At 52.3% G+C, this 22377-nt stretch overlaps 8 protein-coding genes and 1 non-coding gene across 9 annotated transcripts; 4 read left to right on the top strand and 5 right to left on the bottom strand.

Annotated features, from left to right (window-relative positions):
- Positions 1–314: 314 nt before the first annotated feature.
- Positions 315–1946, bottom strand: SEPMUDRAFT_148100 (Scytalone dehydratase complexed with tight-binding inhibitor Carpropamid). The gene is made up of 4 exons (XM_016904702.1): positions 1647–1946; positions 977–1408; positions 779–862; positions 315–574 (listed from the first exon to the last, which is right to left on the bottom strand). The coding sequence occupies exons 1-4, from the start codon at positions 1699–1701 to the stop codon at positions 537–539; spliced, it is 609 nt and encodes a 202-aa protein (XP_016762500.1). The 5' UTR covers positions 1702–1946; the 3' UTR covers positions 315–536.
- A 480-nt stretch (positions 1947–2426) lies between these two features.
- On the top strand, positions 2427–3488 carry SEPMUDRAFT_24486 (uncharacterized protein; the record flags this gene model as incomplete). The annotated part of the gene is made up of 1 exon (XM_016908387.1): positions 2427–3488. A coding segment is annotated over one exon (1062 nt), but the record flags the coding sequence as incomplete, so codon positions are not given.
- Positions 3489–4754: 1266 nt separating this feature from the next.
- SEPMUDRAFT_t25 lies at positions 4755–4927 on the bottom strand. Its single transcript has one exon. It is a non-coding gene; the product is annotated as a tRNA-Ser (tRNA).
- A 473-nt stretch (positions 4928–5400) lies between these two features.
- Positions 5401–14918, top strand: SEPMUDRAFT_124555 (uncharacterized protein). Its single transcript, XM_016901924.1, has 5 exons — positions 5401–6123; positions 6175–10846; positions 11101–11137; positions 12236–12281; positions 14897–14918. Exon 2 carries the CDS (start codon positions 8765–8767, stop codon positions 10559–10561), a length of 1797 nt encoding a protein of 598 aa, XP_016762502.1. The 5' UTR covers positions 5401–6123; positions 6175–8764; the 3' UTR covers positions 10562–10846; positions 11101–11137; positions 12236–12281; positions 14897–14918.
- On the bottom strand, positions 10935–12574 carry SEPMUDRAFT_148102 (Mov34-domain-containing protein). Its single transcript, XM_016904703.1, has 2 exons — positions 12039–12574; positions 10935–11978 (listed from the first exon to the last, which is right to left on the bottom strand). The coding sequence occupies exons 1-2, from the start codon at positions 12356–12358 to the stop codon at positions 11243–11245; spliced, it is 1056 nt and encodes a 351-aa protein (XP_016762503.1). The 5' UTR covers positions 12359–12574; the 3' UTR covers positions 10935–11242.
- On the top strand, positions 12788–15555 carry SEPMUDRAFT_148103 (Hist_deacetyl-domain-containing protein). Its single transcript, XM_016904704.1, has 2 exons — positions 12788–13458; positions 13519–15555. The coding sequence occupies exons 1-2, from the start codon at positions 12945–12947 to the stop codon at positions 15033–15035; spliced, it is 2031 nt and encodes a 676-aa protein (XP_016762504.1). The 5' UTR covers positions 12788–12944; the 3' UTR covers positions 15036–15555.
- A 1470-nt stretch (positions 15556–17025) lies between these two features.
- On the top strand, positions 17026–17412 carry SEPMUDRAFT_115662 (uncharacterized protein; the record flags this gene model as incomplete). The annotated part of the gene is made up of 2 exons (XM_016901189.1): positions 17026–17126; positions 17232–17412. The coding sequence occupies 2 exons, from the start codon at positions 17026–17028 to the stop codon at positions 17410–17412; spliced, it is 282 nt and encodes a 93-aa protein (XP_016762505.1).
- Positions 17413–17986: 574 nt separating this feature from the next.
- Positions 17987–18616, bottom strand: SEPMUDRAFT_115663 (splicing factor U2AF 35 kDa subunit; the record flags this gene model as incomplete). The annotated part of the gene is made up of 1 exon (XM_016901190.1): positions 17987–18616. One exon carries the CDS (start codon positions 18614–18616, stop codon positions 17987–17989), a length of 630 nt encoding a protein of 209 aa, XP_016762506.1.
- A 653-nt stretch (positions 18617–19269) lies between these two features.
- On the bottom strand, positions 19270–22254 carry SEPMUDRAFT_148105 (RNA-binding domain-containing protein). Its single transcript, XM_016904705.1, has 6 exons — positions 22100–22254; positions 21507–21884; positions 21048–21384; positions 20895–20999; positions 19921–20833; positions 19270–19868 (listed from the first exon to the last, which is right to left on the bottom strand). The coding sequence occupies exons 3-6, from the start codon at positions 21302–21304 to the stop codon at positions 19866–19868; spliced, it is 1278 nt and encodes a 425-aa protein (XP_016762507.1). The 5' UTR covers positions 21305–21384; positions 21507–21884; positions 22100–22254; the 3' UTR covers positions 19270–19865.
- Between the last annotated feature and the right edge of the window lie 123 nt (positions 22255–22377).

The raw sequence follows: 22377 nt of genomic DNA on the forward strand, positions 1-22377 counted from the left end.
CATCGAAGGGTACGCCTACCTTCAAGGGTACGTCCTGCCTCGGCTTTTATAGGCGCAAATGAAGCTGTCCCCCAAGAAAATTCGTCTATTTACAACAAAGATTTTCGCACTTGGGGGATAGTACTACCTAGGGGGACGGATGCTTATCAAAGACGATTTACTAAGGCGGATTAAGGAATAGCTAACCCTAACCCTAACTCCCTACCTCCTAGTCCTAGGTACACCTATAAAGATATATACCTTCACTAGGCGCAGAAGTTAAGAATACTGAACATACGGTTCGAATAGATCGTAGGCAAAAAGGACGCTGTGGCAGAGAGTCTTAGTCGGATTATATTCGAGTTCGATAACACAGACGAAACCATCAAGGAGACGCCAATGATCAAGGATCTGGCCAACGAGATCACCGCTCACCAACCGGGGGATGAATGGTCTCTCTCACTCTCTCACACACACACTCTCTATATATATGTTCCGCTACATTTGTTCTTCTGGTTCTTATTCTTCTAGTTGATATCTTCCTTGTCTTTGCCTGTTTACGTCGTCGTCGTCGTAGTGGTAGCAGGTGGAATGCCTGTCACGATAGCCAAAGCATTAGCTTGTTCCATCAAAGGATCTCCTCCTGTGATTTCATTGATTTTGCTGAGATCGAATCTCTTCATGCTTGAAAGTTTTGTTGTTGTTGTTGCTGCTGTTGCTGTGGTTGTTGATGTTGATGATGATGATGATGATGTTGAAGCTATTGCTGGGAGTTGGAGTAGTGGCTGGTCATGCGCACCTTTTGCTTGGGCTGCTAAGTTCTTGTCGGCTTGAGCTGCGTCTTCTGCTGCGAGATGGTCTCGGCCGGTTGCGAAGACCTTGTCTGTAGTTTTGCAAATGGTAGAGATTAGTTTGGGAATTCTTTTCTAAGGTCGGGAGGACATAGGTAGAAATGGATGACGAGGAGAGGGAGAGGAGGGATAGTATATGGACGTACCGAAATCGTACTCGAACCATCTGATTTCGGGGTTCAGACCTGCGAATTTCCAGACCCCGTTGATCTTTTTGTACCAATGGTGGTTGTATGAATGTGCGTGACCTTTGACCATGACAGTGGTGCAAGTTTCGTCCGTGTATTTCTGGTGCGGGACACGAAGCTGGTGATGTCCAATGATCTCGTCGTCGGATACTTTCTCCCATTTGGTGCCTCCGATGAAGTGCTGTGTCTTCAAGGTGGGATCCCCCAGCACGTGAGGATCGCTAGCCATTTTAATGAATTCTTCTGCTGGCATTTCCTCCCAGAGTTTGTTCAAGAAGGACCGATAGTCGATTCGAAGGGTGGGAGCGATACATTTGGACAGTCGGTTCCAATCTTTGGTATCGTAGCTGTCGGCCCATTCGTACACTGCAGCCATGCAGCCCTGCATTTCTGTGAGACGAAGAAGCTTTGGTCAGTCTTGGAGTCGTTCAGGCGTTCATTGTGCACCAAGGATACAATGTATGTGTGTGAGAAGAGCTGCTTGGAATGTCCAAAGCAGATCTGCTCGCATCAGAAGACAGTATATACTGATTGCGCTCAGTCCCAGTGAAGGTCGCGTAAATCCCTTATATTGCACATCATGTGGTCTTGTTGGTGGTGATGATGAAAGTGAAGAAACCGAACTAACCCTCGAAAGTAATCAGCTTGACCGGCTCAAGCTGGGTGTTTGCGAACCCCGTCATGGTTGCGATCGTGTGGTTCGAGGCTAGGGGAGAATGGTAGTTGGAATGCCTCCGGTGGTGTGTCTAGGTTAGGTCGTAAGTGAATACAATGGCAAGTGGAAAAGGAGACGCGCTTTGCCCGGACGTGCTCTTGAGACGGGTCTCTCAGCTCTTTAGTACCACCCGAGAGTCCCAATATAGCATTGGCATACTTCTAGTACTGGACTACTAGCTATAGCCTATTGGTGCTGGGTACGAATACTTGCCCCCCCACTACCGATCCGATGATGGTGGGGAGCCGGTCGATGAGGTCAGGTTGTTAGTTCGAGCTGCTGAACGGGAGACTAAGGTATTCCAATGATGAGACTGCGAGTTACACGAGCTGTTTCGGAAAAAACAAAACTCCAATTACTGCAGAAGCATACATATGTCATCTCAAGCGGTATGTGTGGATGGACGAGGATTGATGATGAGGATAATAGGGGGTAAGGAGGAGGGAGACGACCTTTTTGTTGATGAACTTTCTAGGAGGTAGCTCTACAGTACAGTCAGCGCGGAAAATTAGTTCAGCCGAGCTCACATCTATTTTTGGCTCCGTTGCTGGCTTGGCTGGTCAGAGGCTCGAGTCGCGTAAACAGAACAACAAATGGAAATCGACCAAGCACATGCAAGTGAATGACAGCAACACCACCACCACCTCCACCTCCCCCACCACCACCAACAACAACAACATCGCATTGAATACCATGGACCATGAAAGCTTGCGGACCGCTTCCACATATCTGAATAACCTTTTGCTCGCCCGTGGTTTGCTGCGCAACGGTGATGCCATCGACTTCGTCAAACCCTCCAAGGAATCCCGCGCTTCCATCATCAACCTCGTCCACGATCTGATACTACGCGAGGACCGCGACAAGGAGAGCCGCGAACATGTCGCCTTTACAGTGCGACAATTACGCGCCGAAGATGCCCGCAAGGCACAGGAGATTGAGCATCTGCAGGCCAAGAACGAGCAAACGTCGAGAAGCGCAGCACAGGCGCAACAAGCTCAGCGCGTCGCCAATGCAGAGGTCAAGAGGGTGGAACAAGCCATGAAGGTGTTGCAAGAACAGGCTGCCAAGCTCAAGACCACTCTCGCCCAAGTCAAGACGCAGTGCGCGAACGATGTCAAGAAGAGAGATTTGGAGCTGCAACGGCTCAAGACGCATCTGCAAGGCCAGCAGAGGGGCACGAGAGTGGGCATGACAGCACCTTCAATGACTGTGCGGAAGACGATACAGGAGCCTGTGCAGGATGTCAACGATCCGGCTTATTCCTTGAAGCAGGAGACAACGGAGTTCTTGACACAACTCAGTCAGGGCTTGAGTGATGAGAACGATGGCTTGATCAGTCTGGTGAGAAGTGCACTGGGTACCATGCATGAGCTGCTCGGCATCCAGCACAACGCCCAGAGGCAAGTTGACAGCGCCATTGGGAGTTTGGGAAGCGAACTGGCTGGCAAGTCTAAGAGTCGGAGTGCTGGGAACAGTCTACTATACCCAGCACCGGAGACGAGCTATGAGGTGCTGGCTGCAGATCTGGAAGGTACGCTGGAGCATCTCAAGGAGATATTGACGAATCCCAATTTCGTCAGCCTGGAAGAGTTCGAGAAGGAAGTAGAGACCCGCAATGAGGAGATCGAAAGTCTCCGAGAAGGTTGGGAGCACATGGAACAGCGTTGGCGAGAAGTGCTAGGCATGATGCAAGGCTGGGTCAAGCGCATGCATACTGGAGACACCATTAACATTGATGATCTTCGAAAAGGCATGGGCTTGGTCACGCCGAACAGGAGGGGCGAGAAGAAGAGAAGAGTGGAGCCTGTGCAGGAAGAGCCTGACACGGAACCAAGCGTGATGGACAGCGAGACGAATGAAACACAATCACCCAGTAGTAAAACTGTCGAAACAGCGCCGACGACAGCACCTTCACAGAACACCTCTTCCCTGTCTGCAAGTGACGGCATGCGAAGTCTAACCAACAAGCTGGAAGACCTCAGCAGTCCAAAACGCAAACGCGACGTTCTCGAGCCCCCAGACCTGTTCGACTTCCGACCTACTACAGCAAACAAGGCGAGCAACAGATCTACAGTCGGACGCTCACCACAGGGCACAGGCAGCAGACCTACACATACTGGTCTGGCTGATGTGTTCTCGCCTGTTGCCCAATCTGAGAGCAACAGATCTGGAACACGGCCTGTTTCTATGCTGGAAGAAGATGAAGGTGACGAAAGCGAAGAGCTCGAGGTGCCACAAATGACCATCCAAGAGAAACTCAGTGCTGCTCAAGAAGAAGCAGAGCAAGCCGCTCGTTCTCAGTCTGCTGTGAATAGCAAGAACCGTACTACATCTCGTACAGTCAAGTCATCATCCCGAAGACAGAACATACAACCTGACTTTGGACTTGATGGAACGACGGATACGATGCCTGTACATGGAGACGACACGCTGGGGAGATTGGAAGGAGATGATGCGCTTGGAAAGCTAGACATGGGCGGTAGCCCTATGGCGAAGAGGACTAGAATTCGTGGTCGGCCGAAGAAGAGGAAGAGTACCTTGAGTAGAGACGAGTTGGCAAGCTTGTTAGTTGTGGATGATGAGCCAGAGTTTTGACAAAGGGTGAGGGGAATGCGGTAGGACTCTCCGACTTATAAGTATACATTGAACGAAAAACGTGGAAAAGGGCAAGGAATCTGTTGGGTAGTGCAATGCAAAGAAAAGCTCATCTGTAGAGTACAAAAGAGGACCGGAGAAGATGATATCCAGAACTCGCGGTCGTTCCCGATAGACATGTACATATGTACCTATCTAGGTACCTAGGTACTCACCCGTGATGTCTGTTAGCCATGATATAAAGCTGTTCTGCACGAATGCGACGTCGTGACTGCCTGCGGTGAGAGCAAAGGAAAAAGAAAGGACTTTGAACAAGCCAAATCTTTCCAAACCCGACCTCAATTCAGCAAGAAAGAGAGCAAAGAAAGAGAGTGAAGAAAAAGAAAAAGAATGGTCAACCTCTGAGAGGTCGTAGTAGGATTTTGTTGAAGACGGTGGGACTCGAACCCACGCGGAATTACCCACTAGTAAACTGAACTCAGCGTACAATTGTACACATAGCAGCCTGAAACTCTGGTTTGGTTGTTAGGTCATGATCCTAACTTTGATGTGGCAGCATGTAGTAACTTACAGCGCCATAACCACTCGGCCACGTCTCCCCGAAGCTACACAAGTGGATCTCGAAGTGAGATTGTTGTGTGCTTGGTTGATGAGTAAGCTCGATATCTAGTAGATTATATAGCTCGTTTAGTAAATTAGGTTCAAGGATGGGGAACGTGCGTGGAGTGCGGCCAATGCCAAGACTAGGTACTACTGTAAGGTACTCGCAGTTCTCCAGCTATTAGGACGACTCTCCGAGTCTCTGCCCGCGATAGACAACCTTTTCTACATTAGCTTAGGTCCTCGTGTTAATGCAGACAAACTCTCAGGGTGTTTTCACAAGGGCCTGCATCTGTACAAGAGGACTGGATGTGCATAATCTCCACCGTCGCTTGGAGAAATCCGCCGCAGATCATGGCAACACAGCCTCAAGCTGAGAGCAGACATCCTGCAGACTTCACTCCCTTTTTCCCAGACATGATGTCCCAAGTACCAAGCTGTGAACGATGGACAACACTCAGGAAGGCCTGGAGGAAACTGAATATCTACAAGCCCGCACCATCAGTAATGGAGTATGGGAGGTCATGCTGCAGAGGACGAATCGAGAAGTCTTGTTCGGCAACGCTGTGACGGCCATTGCAAACGTGCAGAGAGAAGCAGAGCTGGTGTTGTCGAACCTGCAACGCCTATCGCCAGACCTCGCATCTCTCTTTGGAGTTCGAACGCCTACCCAGATCTACGACACTCCATTCAAGGTCATCTGCGAAAGCGACACGGGGAATTTCCCTTTCGGCAAAACCCAGCCCGTGAAGCAATTCCTCGCCGTGAGCTACTGTTGGCGACACGAGCACTACGACTGGCCTGCCGATGGCTCGCGTCCCCATCCGCCGTGGCCTTTTAGCAAGCCTTTTGTCGACGCCGTTTTAGAGGAGAGGGGCGTTGTCAGTGAAAGTGGCAGGCATCCCGACTTTCGTCGCGAGTGCATCTTCGTTGACAATATGTGCATTGATCAGCAGGATGAGCACGAAAAGCAGCGGAGTATAGCTATGATGGACGTCATCTACAAGACTTGTCGAAAACTCGTGATTTTACTCGAGGATGTGGTCTTCACGGAAGCAGAAGTCGATGCAGTCGCCAGTATAGACTTTGACCACATTACTCCAGGACCTGAGCGCGAGATTGATGATTTAGTCCTACCCCACTTGATTTCTGCCTGGCGCAAGCTGGAAAAGTCACGATGGTGGAGTAGATCATGGTATTGATGTCGTTCTGCGCCTCCGCCGTTTTCTCTACTGATGAATCGCAGGTGCTGGCATGAATTTGAGGTCAATGAGCCATGGGACACGCTACGATGCAGCTACTATGTGCACTGCGCCACTTTCGTCGTACTGAATACTACTGGAGGAACGTTCAAGATGAGGTGGCTCCAGCTGCTCTGGATCAAAGCCATGACAGGACTTCCTGGTACCGCCAACACACAGGCTCACAGCGCCGAAAAACTTCGGGACGATTTGCGCTGGGCCATAGCAGATAATCGTAATTCGAGATACGGAGACTCGGCGGAGCGTCAGCACGGGAGCACCAGATCTAGTATTATGGCTCGGCTATATGTGATCAACAACACACAATCCACGATTGCTACCGATCTGATATCTATTGCTATGAATCTCAGTGGACTTGCTCTGTTCCACCGGGGAACGAAGCCAATGACCAGAGCCGAAGTCGTCTGGGCCGTCGCAACGTTAGCCCTGGCGGCTGGAGAGAAGAGTCCTCTAGCGCTCATGACAACCACGATGCTAATCATAGATGGGAAAGAGTCTTGGCTCTCGCAACAAGCGGCAGAGTTCGATACCAATTTCCCGCAGTTTATACTCGGCAGCAATACTGGACTCCATGCCATCACACCTCACATCATCAAGCTGGATCTGCTGTTCTTCGAGCATCCTGCGCAGTGGGCATCCGAGAATGATATGGCATTCACGTATCGTGTCTTTCCAGCGAACGCAATTCCGACCACTCCACCACGATACCGCGGCAACGCACAGTCTCAACCTCAGTCGCTCGTGGACGAGTCTTGTGAAATGCGAATACGAGTCTTTCTTGCCCAGGCTTGCCGATGTGGACTGGAATTCGTTCTGCGCTTGTGGGCTCAGATCCACCGTGATGTGGTACAAGAATCGTACAGTCAAGGCATGTACAGGGCGTTCGATGCTAATGAGGCGCTCAAACAAAGTGCCATAACGCTGCTGGCGCACCTCGCAGTTGAAAAAGACGTACCAGCCTCAAAGGAAAGCTCTTTCCTAGAGAAACTCCTCCTCTTTCTCACCTGGCTCACTGATCCCCGATCCACGTACTACATCTCTGCATCTTGCCTGCGGATGCCTTGCGCGGAGAAGGATTTCGCGCTCATAAGTGGGCCCACGATGCGCAATCTCGGAGGCCAGATGGACCAAAATAGGTGGAGACTTGCCATTCCCACAGACCTGCTTGATGCCTCCTGTCAGATGTACAGAGTGTGGGTGCTTCAGCCGAAAGCAGGTGGCGGATTGCGTCAGTCGCACAATGGGTTGTGGGAAAATACAAACGGAGAATATACGATTATGGGGAAGATGCTGCTCCTGGGGGAGCCTGATCAACTGCTACCAGACTCGGCTTCAAGAGTCAGAGAAGGGCAGAGTGTGACGGCTTGAGGGCGGCCTCGATACGCTCTCTCCATCCGAGATTATTTCAATGCGGCACAGCATTCAATAGTACAGTTTCTGGACACATGGGCCACCCAAAATGCATCTGGATCTGTACAACTCGAGACCAGCAGCGTGTTGGGGCGATATGTGGAATCGACACTTCGTCCGTGCTTACCTGAGCGCATATAGCAATTCTAGAAGTGTAGAATTGGCGCTTGCGCAACGACACGGCAGCCAATCAGAGGGCTGCACTTGGCGAAAACACCTCCACTCTGAAACCAAGTCCAGTGACTGCAGCCTTTGCTATTGTCGTCCATCTCTCAGAAGACTCAGAAGCGCCCACGTCGACTGCCTTCATTGGCCTGTAATGCTCTCCGACTCCTCCCAAGATGCCGACAACATGGCAGCAACCCGGTCGCCCGACTCCCGGCGTTTCTCTTCCGAGAACAACACGCTCACACAGGCGCGTCGACATGTCGCGAGCACTTTATTCTAGACCTTGCTATACCGCATCTTGGCGGACTAGACGGCCATGCGACAGTGCGTGATTCACTATGCGCCTGTTGACCGACCTCATGTCTTGGACGTGGTTTCGCCTCAGTCTACCAAGATCCACATCTGGGCGCGACTTCGAGAGAAAAGTGGCACATCGCATCCACATTGTGATGCATCACCTTCGACGCCGCACTCAATAAGATCCCGTATTCACTCACTCGACGAACATTCCTTCACCTTCGCTCCAGTGTTGTGTGTGTGCTTCAAAGCCCGTCACTCTGCCCACCATGTCTGGCTTCCCTCTTTGTACATAGCCCATTGTTGCCATTTCTTATTCTTATCTTCTTGTCTTTGTTCATTGACAAAAGCGCAGGCCGCACAAAAGCCATTGTTGTTGCATTTTTCACTCATACTATAAGATCCATTGTGCTCAGGCCAATCTTCTCAACAGCAGTTCACGCTCTCTAGAACACTCGACACACTCCCTACTACTCCTTCACTGAGACGTGATCGAGACACGCATACCATTCGGCTGGCCCGATACTTGAAGCATTACCTACCTTCACGACAACGAGACCGTTCAACAAAAGCAAGTGACATACCTGAAGCGAGCCTTCTCCTTTGCCACACGCAGTCCCCCAGACCCAGACTACACGACCGGTATCATCATACTGCACAAACATGCATCTTCCCACAGCATCCACGAGGTGCTCGACCATGTGCGCTCTACTCCCAGCACTTTTTGCCTTTGTCCTGTTTGCACCACTCGCAGTGGCCCACTCATGGGTGGAGGAGTACCAACTCATCTCGGACAATGGATCCTTCACTGGGCCCCGAGGATACGCAAGAGGCTATGTCCCAAGAACCGACCCAACCTACAACGGCTTTTCCAACATGTGGATGTTGCCTTCGCTCGATGCACGCAACTCTGATGGCACTGTCCGAACCCGAATCAACGACACCGACTCAGTCTGTCATCCCGCGCAGCGAACATCAAACTACACTGCGACCTTCCCCAAACTCAAGGTTTCCGCAGGCGACTACGTCGCCATGAAGTATCTGGAGAACGGTCATGTCTCGCTCCCGTGGAACATTACCGGTAAACCCCCAGGCGGTGGCTCGGTGTTCATCTTCGGCACAACCAAACCTTCCGACGACGAGAAGATCGCAGATGTCATGCAATGGAACAGAGCAGGCACAGGCGGCAACGGCAACGGTTGGCTCATGACAGCTCAAAACTTCGACGATGGCAGATGTCACCAGATCAACTGCGGCAGCATCTCGCAACAACGACAAATGCTCCTACCCAACCACGTCGCCGGTCAGCCCACTTCCACTGTGGAATCTTGGTGCGAGAATGATCTCCTCATCCCTGAGAACATCACATCCGGTACCTTGACGACCTACTGGGTCTGGCAGTTTGGCACGGAGCCCAACATGGACTGCAACCAACCCGCTGGCAAAGATGAATACTACACGACTTGCGCAGACTTTGATGTGGTTGACAGTGCAGAGATGGAAAAGGTCGCGGCGCAACCTGCGCAGTCCATGCCTGCTGCCGAATCCAACCCACAAACAGTCGCTGTATCCGACTATAAGTCCCGCACCGCATACACCACCTCTCCCGCACTCATTCTGATGAACGACGACAAGATCTCTGGACCGGTCCCTTCGGCCGACCCTGCGTTCGTCAGCTCGTGCAGTGCTCAAGCGAGTGTCATTTCCGCTGCAAGCTTGGCATTGTGGCCAGAAGTCTATGTCCCAAATTCATGTGAAGTCATTAGCACGTTTGGAACTGCGGCTGCGAGCGCTCATGCCAAAGTCTTTGATGCTGCAGCGGCAAGCTATACCAGCGGAGCGGAGAACGCATACAGCGAGGCATTCAAAGCAGCGGGCATGGCTGTTCCAAGTCGAAAGCCTTGGAGCTATTCCGCTGTGCCGAGTACTGGTATGCCAGATGCTGCAACCGAGCCGACTGCGACTGCAACTGCAACAGGATATGGAAGTTCAGCCTCCTCTACCTCTGCTTCAGGAGTCCTTGTCACCCCGATATCAGCTGCTCCATCCTCCTCGCCAACCGCATCGAGTGATGGCGTAAATGAGGGTATGACAACCATCATCACAGTCGTCACCATGACCGTAACTTCCCCTCTCAGCTCTTCGACTCCGCCGGCGTCTTCACTCACCTCAGAGACCGCCTCCTCAACATCAACATCAACCTCCTCCTCCTCCTCCTCCTCCTCCTCCTCCTCCTCCTCATCCTCCTCCTCCTCCTCCTCCTCCTCCTCATCACCACTCACATCCTCCACCCCAATCCCCTCAACATACTCCCCGTCATCAGCGGGCTTAAACATCCCCACCGTCTCGACCGTATCCGGATATGCAACGATTATACCTTATAATCATAACGGTACAGGCTCGACGGCCCAACGGAGAGACGCATCATCATCAGCGATGAGGTCCGAAACAGGGAGAAGAAGGACACATGCTCGAAGTTGGTTCTTTGGCCATTAGGAATGGCATGGAATATTTCCATAGCGGGTGTGTGTTTTTTTCGTCTCGGGGAAATGAATGGATGGGTTATGCAAAGGAAAGGAAAGGGATAAGAGGATTAACAGAATATCCAAGCTTTTTGTTGTTGTTGGCAGGTTTTGTTGTTTGGATGGCGCATTACAGTACAGTACACAGTGGAGTAGTGGATGGATAGACAGGCAGAATAGACAGACAGAAAGACAGACATGGCCAGTTATTAGCGTTGATTCAGCGTTTGGACACTACGTATAAATACACACACACACACACACAGACTCTCTCTCTCTCTCTCTCTCTCTCTCTCTATGAGCTGTAATTACCTTGGCGTTTCTTGTTGCTCTATATGATATCACCTGCAAGTAAGGTAGGTACCTTAGGTAGTACCTATTTGATGGTTGCAAACCTGAATACATGTCTGTACTTCTTTCTTTCTTGATTCCACATGGTTCAAATTTTGAAGAACAAAGCAGTCAGATCCCTTGGTGGGATGGACAAAGTCAAAGATGGAGCGTAAGGTAATTTCATGCTGTAGTAGAGGCTGGCCAGCTATGCCACGCCATGTTTGGAGGACTTTCCTCTATTCACGCCATCGTCATGCTTATAGTACATACGGCGTACGATCTAGTAGTCTCACGTCGTGTCTGTCACGCACGTGTGTGACACTCACAGATCATCATCAACATCCATGCCACCATCAGCTTGCCCATTCCCATGAGTAGCAGCACCATTTGCCTTGCCATTGACCCTCGCGCTGCCCAAGCCATCAACAGCAGATGTAGGTACACTCGCCTCCTTGTCGATCATCTGTCTGCTGACGGATACAATGTTGTCCTCGATCAACTCTTGACCGACAGTCTCGATGTGCTTCTTGGGGTCCACCTTTCCCACATATCGCGTGCGAAGCTGCTCCTTCGTGAGTTCAGTCTCCTCTTTCACGCGCTTCTCGTAACCTTCTGCAAGGGAAACCAGCTTTTGGAGATTTGCCTCATTCCGCGTACCCTCTGCTGCAAAGTCCGGCATCGTGAGGGCTTCTGTCCAGACCGTCTTGTGCAGGTTCATGAGCATGGCTTCTTCGAGAGCAGTCTTACGGTACCCGATCCCGATGGAATAGTAGTGGCGATTCAGTCCGTGAATGAGAGCTTGAATAGAGGGCTTGTTGAGGTGGCCCAAGTTGGAAGTTGTCTGCCGGGGTTCTTGACCAAGCATGAGCGTTTGTGGGTTGATGAGGCGGAAGGCGTCAATGACAACCTTGCCCTTGACGGACTGGATGGGATCGATGACCACGGCGACGGCACGTGGGGTGAGCTGTTCAAAGGACTGTTGAGTGTTGATATCGACGGACGAAAGCCAGCAGCCGAAGCCGGGATGTGAGTGGTACCAGCCCACGACGGTCTCTGGTCTAGACATGGTCAGTGACATATAGAGAGCGTAATGCGCGCAGGGGATAAGAAGCCCTCACCTCCCCGTCTGTCTGAGCATGTCCATCATCTTAGTCTGGAAGACGGGATCTACTGCTTCCACCGACACGCCTGTTCCTGATTGCGGCATGGCAAACACATCTACCACTCGTACCGTATAGTCATCGACAAACTCGCCCAGCATCAAGCCCATGACTTCCATCGGCACACCAGCTCTTCCGTGCCTCAGCATCTTCAGTAGTGCCAGAGACGAGATGTAGACTGTTTCCGCATTGTCGATGATGTTGGTGTCCTGAGCTGGCGCGCCTCCACCACCACCCATGCCTTGTGCGGCCGCTAACATTCTAGATAACCGGTCCATGGCGAATGTCGTGTGATGTGGGCGAGAAGTGCTGATGCACTGGGTCGAGAGAAGTAGTCCAGGTGGAGATCCGGCGGCGAATACTTAGATGCGATGGGCGATTTGGAAGACCAGCGAGAGAAGCGCGGAGAGAGGGTGGTATCGGAAATTCTGGATTATAAGGGTGACGACGAGTTTGAGCGGGATGGAGAAGGTGGTGTCGAGGATGAGGCGTTGTGTTTGTGTATGTTCATCACTACGGAGGTTATGTAAGTAGTGAGTCGGGCTCTCTCAGGCAGCTGGCAACGCGACTACCTACCATCCATCGAAGTCAGTGCACAAGCTCCAGTCTTGGCACCATTAGTATGCGAGGGTCCGGACGGTCACCTTCACCTTATATACCACATAGGTCAACTAAGTTACTGTACTATCGCCCAAAATCCACTTCGAATCCAGTAGCACAACTGTGCTGTACGCATTACTGCGGCGCAGATCCATACCCGTCTCCATCGGGAGCAGCAGCAGCAGCAGCAGCATACTCTCACATCGTTCGCGCGAGCAGTAATCCATCGACATTCTGGTATAGCACTTGCTTCAACCACCCATTATGCCTCAAGGCGCTGGTGGCTATACGCCCCTCGACGCGCCTGGCACAGGCACAAATGCCGCTCCTTCACAGCCCAAAAAAGTCGCCTACTTTTACGACAGTGATGTGGGCAATTACGCCTACAACGCCGGCCATCCGATGAAGCCGCATCGCATTCGAATGGCCCACTCCCTGATTATGAACTACGGCTTGTATAAGAAGCTGGAGATATATCGTGCCAAACCCGCGAGCAAGTACGAGATGACACAATTCCATACCGACGAGTATGTCGACTTCCTGCAGCGCGTGACGCCTGACAACATGGATAACTTTATGAAAGAGCAAGGCCGTTACAACGTGGGAGATGATTGTCCAGTGTTCGACGGGCTATTCGAATTCTGTGGCATCAGCGCCGGAGGGAGTATGGAGGGTGCTGCTCGATTGAATCGAGGCAAGTGCGATGTGGCTGTAAATTGGGCGGGAGGTCTGCACCATGCGAAGAAGAGCGAGGCGTCTGGTTTCTGCTACGTGAACGGTATGTGCTGGTTCTTGCAAGCATGAATGCATCATATAAACTGACTGGGAGCGCATACAGACATTGTCCTCGGCATCCTTGAACTGCTTCGCTTCCACGAACGCGTCCTCTACATCGATATCGACGTGCATCATGGAGATGGTGTCGAAGAGGCTTTTTACTCCACCGACCGTGTCATGACCGTCTCTTTTCACAAATATGGCGAGTACTTCCCTGGTACCGGCGAGTTGAGAGATATCGGCGTGGGACAGGGGAAGCACTACTCTGTCAACTTCCCTCTCCGAGACGGCATTGACGATGCGAGCTACAAGGGAATCTTTGAACCTACCATCGGCTGGGTTATGGAATACTACAAGCCCACTGCCGTGGTCCTTCAATGCGGCGGAGACTCTCTTTCGGGCGACAGACTGGGCTGCTTCAACCTTAGTATGCGAGGGCATGCCAACTGTGTCAACTTTGTCAAGAGCTTCAATTTGCCTACTCTCGTGCTTGGTGGCGGAGGTTACACCATGCGCAACGTCGCGCGTACGTGGGCATACGAGACCGGCCAGTTGGTGGGTGTTGAGATGGGTCCCGATCTGCCCTTCACCGATTACTACGAATACTATTCCCCCGACTTTGAGCTGGATGTGAAGCCCAGCAATATGGACAACGCAAACTCCCCCGAATATCTCGAGAAGATCAAAACGCAAGTCCTTGAGAACCTGAAGCGCACGACACAACACGCACCAAGTGTGCAGATGCACGACGTCCCTCGCGAGCCACTTGGCATGCATAACTCTGGTCCCGATGGTGAAGGCGAGACATTTGATGAGCGGGAGGCGAGAGAAGACGACGAGGAAGCTGATGTGGAAGAGAACAAGGACCGTAGATGGACCCAGCGTGCATATGACAAGCACACTACGCACGATCTCGACGATGAGGACTCCGAGGACGAAGGGTTGAATTACGAAAATGGTCTGAGAAAACCGCCGAATGCCAGGAGAATCGGAATCATGGATGTGCAAAATGTACATGCTCCTCAAGACGACAGTGGTGCCAACACACCTGCCGATGATGATTCGCGTAGTATCAATGGCGACGCGGACGACGATACCGATGGTCTCGACACCAACATGCAGACAGATGGCGCTGCCGAAGTTGCCGAAGCGAATGCCTCCGTTTCGCAAGCCATTCTGACCGATAAGGCTCGATCACCTGGCCCAGGGTCTCTGACTTCGGCGCCACAAGCAAAGGCTGAAGAAGCCTCGAACCAGTCCGAGGTGGGTGCAGAAGATGATGGTGACGAGGCGGATGATGAGATGCAAGACGCTCCGGCTCCGGCTCCGGCTCCGGCTCCAGCTCCAGCTCCAGCTCCAGCTGCACAAGTGAACACGCCTCCACGCTCACCTGCTGCAACGGGCGCGCCGCTTGTAGCAGACGATGTGGGAGACGAGAAGGAGGATGTGGAAATGCGAGACGAACCTGCGCCAGAGAAGCAGGCAGAAAAGGAGGAAGCCAAGCAAGAGCGCGAAGCGGAAGACGCCCAGGCTGAAGCCTCGACAGAGATTGCCAAAGGTTTAGCGCCAGCGGCATAGTCTGCGCAACGAGAGTCTCCGGCAAACACGAATGGATCACGTCACAGTCTTCGCAGAAACAGCGTACAAGTCGGTGAGGAAGATGTGCCGTCGACACCAACGAGTCCTATGACCATGGATTCGGAGACAGAGTAGTCGAATGATGGAATCTCTCGAGCAGTGGCGACATGCTCGGTCTGAAAGCGTTGCCGATCAGACGCAACAGCCTCTCCCTGCAGGAGCCCGGCGAAGTGCGATGTTGGGGGCAATGGCGTAAGGCTTGGTTGAAAAGCGAGCAGAAGAGCTCAGAATGGCATGACAATGGACACAATGGCCATGCTGCCAGTGATGGGGATGCTTATCGGGATTAGCGAGGCGTACATGAGTGAAGGTTGGGAACATTCAGCATAGCACTGCGCCATTCTTTACGGTGGTTGAGAATACGATATCAGCAGGGACAGCTTTGCTGCATTGGTCAGTGGAACAGCTCCTTTCCGTAAGAAAGATTCAGACGTGTATAATGATGAGCAAGCAAACCGAGAACTGCTCTTCGCCTCTGCTGTCTCAAGTCCAAATAGTTCCTACACTGACCCCACAGTGCAACGGCAAGGCTGACCGCATCTCTCGCGCGATACCCTGTTTGCAAAGGTGAGTCGATTGCGGACCGCAATATGAATCCAGTGCGATGTCGTGTCGAAACAAGATGGGCGGTCTCATGTTGAGGACTGCCACCTCTCGAGGAGTCGTCCAAGACTCGTCTTCCCGGCTTCTGATAGTGCTGTCTCTCACGTGAACTTCATTTCGGGTCATCTGTTACAAGTCCAGCATTTACTGCGTCCGAGTAGTTTTGGGGCACGCCTTTGAAGGACAGTCGACAGAACCTGAGCCCACTGTATATACCAAGGAGACGGGAGATATTGCAAGAAGGAGGGGGAGGGAGCAGCACGAATGAGAGTTTCACATGGCTTTTCCGCCAACCGCTGCATGAACGGCCCGTCTGTGATCGACATGTGGTTGCATTGCATCCCGATCCCGATCTTCCAATCTCCGAAATGCAACTCACACTCTCCACCTCCCTTCCCCTTTCAGCTCCCACGAACGAGAAGGCATTTCTTTTCTCAGACCGCCAATTCCAATTCCGCCATTCGCTACTCTTCCAAGAAGACTTCAATCAAAAGATGCATGCACTTGACCCTCCCCCACCACCACCACACTGGAGTCATGTCCTCATCCCCTTGGGCGCGTGTGCAATAAGATTATTCAATATTCATGCCAGCGCTTATTAGTATTACTAGTGTCTGTTATAACGTGCAGACTGCAGAAAAAGATGGAATCTGGGAAACAGCCAACCGCAGCAGGTCCACAACGGCTTCAAGTCTCGATGCATGTGCGACGCGCTTGTCTCCCCCCAAAGCAGCTTCTGCGACGATGCGACTCTGCGACGATCCAATATGAGTGGAGTGGGTTGCGGCATGTGCCCATGTTCTGGACTGGGCCCCCCACCGTTGACATCTCGATGACTTCCATTTGTAGGAGGTAGAGAGATTTCGCACTTGGACATTTTTCCTCCAGTTTTTGTTGTTTTTCTTTCTCTCTTCCTTCCTAGGTACTGTACAGTGTACACCGAACCGCACTTGACACATTCACTCTTTTCACTCCTGTCGTTACTGCTTCCTATTGTCGGTCTGAACTTCCTTCTCAAGATATTAGGAGATTGGCTGCATTCCAGGAACAATTTCACTTGCATACCAGCCTTCTGAAACCCAATATCACACGACACCAAACACCCGCTACTACGACTTCTCCACGCCAGATACTTACACACTGCCTACGAAGAAGAGATTCCTCCAAAGAACAACAGCAGGAGAGCACACCTGTATCAAGGACAGCACCAAAGAACGACCAGAGGGTGACGAAGTGCGCCCTCGCACAACCACATCCACGAAGCAAACATACCTAGGTATATACCATACCGCAAGGGAGAAAGAACAACAAGAAAGAAAAGAAAAAAATGGCTGTTCCCCGCGACCCAGCATTCTGGAAACGCTTCTCCACAGCCGTACACATGGACGAAGAAGCAGCTCAAAGTCCCGATTTCAAACAAATACATCAGTATGTTCCTCCCCTTCCCTTCCCATCCCTTCTTCACACAAACATCCCATATCCACTCTTGTTCCTTTCAGATCCATTCACTGACTTCTTTTTTTTTCCTTTCAGAGATTCCTGGCTCGCACGACAACAACGCAAATCCTCTCGACGGACATGGGTCTGTTATGGATTCTGGATTAGTTTTATGATCATTGTGGCTGCAGTCGTCATTGTCATTATTTGGTTACTCAATAATGGATACTTTGCTGCTGGGGGCAGCAGTTCGAATGGAAGTGATGCTGGGAACTGACAGTTTTGATTGAACAGAGAAAAGAGAAAGGAGAAAGAAGAAGAAGAAGAAGAAGAAGAGATGGTTTGAGCCGGCTAGCTGCCACAGATGAATTAGGCGCTATGATGTGATGATACTCTATAGAGGATATGTATGGGAACAACAGCGACATAGAATGCATATAGACTGAGACGAGACTTTTGTGGAAAACGCCCCAAAGGCTTTTCATTTTTTGTGATATCGTACATTCTAGCAGCTCAAGCTGCTTGGTTAGTCGGCATCAGGTCTCTCCCATTTGTGACCGACAAATTACGAACTGTGGTGAGGTCTTTTGTCACCTGGAGCGTACTTCCTGACTACCCGAGGAAGATATCGCCTGCTACAGCCTTAATAGTGTTGCTGCAGTGCCCTGGATGGCACACCCGTCTCCATCCTTCTCGACCCGAACCCGCCTGTTGAATGCGAAGCTTTGCTCTTCGCGGGCCCAGCTCGGTTCACCCGGCTCATCGCTGATCTCCCACACGTTCCTCATTCACACTCTGTACTGGTATTTCCCTTTGGACTCACCACCTGCTTGAATCTCAACCTCAAACCGTTAGTATCTCGGCTTCAACGGCTCGGGGCTAGCACTCCTCGTCACACTTCTCTCATCTCTTCCTCTCTCCCTCAGCCACTTCTTCGTAGCCAACTCCAGCTCCCTCTCCAATTCCGGCCCGGGCTCCTTGCGATGAATGAAGTTGCAGAATCCTCCTCGCACGCATCCCTCTCCCGAGTTCAATCTGCAACACGCCTCTCTAAAGTCCGTAACGGGAGAAAGCTCGCAGTAGATTGGTCTGGCAGCATACCATCTCGAATTCAACGCATCGCAAGCCTTCTGCGCCGAGTCCTCGTATTTGAATCTCGCATACACATTTCCGATCAAATGATCGTTGTTGTTGTCGCACACCACGACCTCCTCGATCTCGCCGTATTTGCACATCTCGCACCAAAAGTCCTCGTAGAAGGCATCGAAGTGGTTCTGCAGTTGTTGTGGGTTCATGCGCGACTTGTTGTCGTAGGCAGGGTTCTGGTAGAGGTTGGGCAGGAGAATGGTCTGCGAGTAGGATGGTTTGACGTGTTTGCGCGAGCAGCGGTCGCCGTGGCGGCATGCGCCGATTTTGTAGTAGAAACTGCAGTTGACCTTGTCTTGTTCTGTGCCGAAGATGGACGCGAGGTAGTTGGCCATGGTCGCGTCGGAGTGATGTATGTGTTGTCGAAGTGGTGTAAATGCGCCCTGGTGGTGCGCGACTGCAAATGTGCGGCGTCGATGGTGACCGTGTGTGAGTTGGTGTTGCTTGTCTCGCGACAGGAAGCTCAAGGCTCGCGATGCTTATGTCAGCTGGTTTGCTTGGCTGGAACCTTCCAGGACTTCACTCGTCACCTTCAAGGTACGGTTGGCCTCGGCTCTCGTAACTCTATAGCAGTCACAGCTCTATTATCAAAACGCGAAGAATCACCCGGTAATAGTCCTACTGAGATGAAGGCCACGTATTTCGGCTCAGGATCATCACACTTCATTGTTGTTGCACAATATCGGAACGTCCTCCCAAACCGTCAGTAAGCTCAGTTTATCCTTTGCCCAGCATGAACCGCCCAGTCGTGATACGAGCGCACTGCTTGTTACTCGCGTGGCCCCGTGGCAATGTACCTGCGCAAGTCAGAGTGAAGATGCAGCGTGTTCGTAACAATGCTTGGGAGGCGCCAAGTCATATTTGACGCCGAGTCAAGCTTCAGAACCATACATGTAATGGCAAGCATTTGAGGAGAGGTTCATTTCACAAGCACCACCACAAGTTTGACGTTCGCCGCAGTGCACAAGAGGGCGGAAAAAAAGAGTGGGCAAGAGACGATATGAAAGATTCAGGTTCTCGCTAGCTATAGTGCTCCTGAAAGAGCCGTTCGAGCCACCCGCCCGCGAGAGCAGATTGGGCCCCGACCTAGCTAGCGAAGACAAACACTCCGTCCTCTGCCTAGCGCCATGCAGTAGATAGCCCTCTGTTATACAGAAAGAGCAAACTCCATTGCCCCGAAGCTCCATTCCCGCTGGAGACCGAGTAATGCCGCTGAAGGTGTAAAGCAGTTCGCAATGTGGCGATTAGATCGTCGCATGTGTCAGTGTTATGTTGATGTTGAAAGGGTTGGTGGTAAAAAGTGTAATGTGATGATAGGAAACTTTTCTGTGATCCAGCAATCTGACCGCCGCCGTTTGGTATGTGGTATCAGCCTCGATATGATGCATGCATGGATTCATGCCATGAGAGAGAGGGCTCCTTCTCCGTCCTGTTTGATAGCGCCGCGTGTTCTCGTTCTCGTGGGTCGTCGTAAGAAACGCAGATGTTTGCATGCAAGTAGTAAAAGGCAGATCGTATGTTATAACCTTCGACCAACTCCCGCTAAAGTGCTATCATCTCAAGGCAAATGGGACGTAAATGCGCTTACTGTATGAAGTCAGCATGGTGCGAATCACAAATCGAAAGATCAAGCTCTGACCTTCATAGGAGCAAAGTTGCCATACGGGTGCTGCGGAGGCATGCCCATCGACGGATAGACTGGTGGAGGGGGCGCTGGGCGGTACGGTGTTCCAGCTGGACCGGAGTTGTTCTGCGAACGACCCCAGCTCAGACGAACTCGCGAGTTCCCAATTGGATATCCTTGCATCTGGTTGATGGCCATCTCCGCAGCGTGTCTCTGTACGAACTGAACGAAACCGCATCCCTTTCCTGGAGGGATCTTGACATACGTAATCTCGCCAAACCCTTGAAAGAAGGAGCGCAACTCATCCTCAGTCACATAGCCAGACAGACCCCCGACAAAGACAGTGGTATTGTTGGGATCGGTGAATTGGTTCATTGGCTGAGGCGCACCATAGTAGCCCATTGGCGGAGCTCCCATGCTGTACATGCCTGGCATCTGGGGTCCACCAGCAGCAGGGCCGCCAGGCATGCCAGGCTGCGGCATTCCACCTGGAGGGACGGCAGCACCGCCGCTCTTGTTCTTGGGTGTTGCAGTGCTGATGCGCATAGGTCGGTTGCCGCAGTACACACCTTGCATCTCGTGTAGAGCCTTCTGCTGGTCCTGCTCGTCTGCGAATCGAACAAAACCATAACCGCGGGACATGCCAGAGATGGGGTCGCTCATGATCTTGGCCGACTTGCATGATGGGTACTTGTTCTGGAAGAGTGACATGAGAACGTACTCATTGACCTCCGGTCCTAGATCGCCCACGAAGATGCTATACTCGGGTCCCCTATCGTCGCGAGAGCGGTCGGCAAGGCCTCCACCACTAGCCCAGTTTAGCTTGAACTGTCGGTTGGAGTTGGGAATGACCTGTCCGTTGAGCTGGAGAGCTCGTCCGGCAGCGTCTGGGTTTTCGAAGTCGACGAAGCAGTAGCCTGCATTGGATCTGTGCGCGCACGGGTCAGTCTCTCCCCACAGAGATCGGCGAGTCGCATTCATGCACTTACCCGGAGAATTTGTCGCGGATCATCTTGACATTAACCTGATAACCCATTCCAAACCACACGCTGCGGACGAAGTTCTCGTCGATCCAAGGCTCGAGTTCGCCCATCCTGCCGACTGTTAGTATGTTCGACTGTATGACGCGCCGCACTACTTACCAGAGGGTTGTCTTCTGATCGCCACCCTGGTTGGGACCTGGAGGGCCCTGCTGTCCTGGCGGGCCCTGCTGTTGCTGGAATTGAACCTGTTGCGATGGGTCCATAGGCTGACCCATTGGAGGACCTTGCTGTTGTTCTTGGCCCGGTCCTCCGCCAAAGCCGCTCTGCTCGAAACCTCCCTGCTGCGGGAAGCCGCCCTGCTCTTGGCCAGGCTGCAGCTGCGGCTGGGCACCGCCTTCTTGAGGTTGGAAGCTCATGTTGTATTGGAGTGGGAAGGGTGCGATCGTGGAAGTGATGTCGTAGTCGCGTGCGTGCTGACGTGGTCGAGTCTGCGTGTCTGATCGTGCAACGGGGGCGGTTAGCATGGTGGAACTCGAGTGCGCATGGCGAAGGCGTGATATGGCAGAGTGGTTGATGTGTGTGTGTGTGTGTGTTGGGGGTGGTAGGGGAAGAGCTCACTGCAAGTGAAGCAATAAGGATGCTCGCGCGCTCGGCCGTGACTCGTGAAGCTGCTGCTGCTTGCTGCTTGCTGCTGCTGAAAGAGGATGCGCCCGAATGCGAAACCCGAAAGAACGCCTTTCTCGCTCCGTAAGTGAGGTCAGGAGATCGCGAAAGGGAAAGGTATTTGCCGAAGCGAATTCTAAGTCTGCAGAGGATGGTGAGCAGCAGGCGCGCGAAAGTGGTGCGCGAGGTGAAGCCGCAAGGCAGGAGTGGAGATTGCGCGCGAGGAGGAAGCAGCTGTGCCCAGTAACCCGGTAAAGGCGCTGCGCAAGTGTGCAGAAGAAGGCCGGGGGAAGCTGTAGGCAGGTAGCGGTAGCTGCTGAGGGCTACGCGAGACTGGGAAGAGTGTGGGCGTGTGCGATAGATGAAAGTGTGGTCGCAATAATGATGCTGGGTCTCTCGCGGCATTGCTAGGCCGCAGCACAAGTGCGCACGCACGCACACACCAGCACATTCGCCCGCCGACGACTTCCGAGCGCGCGCGCGCGCCTTGTGGAGAGAATGACACACTGGAGGTGAATTGCCGGCGGCCATGGAGGGGAAAAACTCACCAGTAGAAGACGGTCGCTGAAGTAGTGATTCGAACGCAGCACCCGCGGAATGAGACGCCGAAAGCAAGCAAATCTGAGGATGAGGCGAAGACTGTAGCGATGACAGAAAGGCGAGAGACAGACAGAAGAGGGAAGCAGCAGTGAGAGAAGAGCGGGAGAGAGAGGGAGGGAGAGAGAGAGAGAGCAAGAGAGCAAGAGACAGAGAAGAGAGATGCCTTGGGGCGGGGCGCGAGAGGCTAGAACTAAACTCTGTTCTCCAGCCAGCCCAGTTGCTGCTG

The sequence above is a fragment of the Sphaerulina musiva genome, assembly GCF_000320565.1.
Source record: "Sphaerulina musiva SO2202 unplaced genomic scaffold SEPMUscaffold_3, whole genome shotgun sequence".
Taxonomy (NCBI): Eukaryota; Fungi; Ascomycota; class Dothideomycetes; order Mycosphaerellales; family Mycosphaerellaceae; genus Sphaerulina; species Sphaerulina musiva.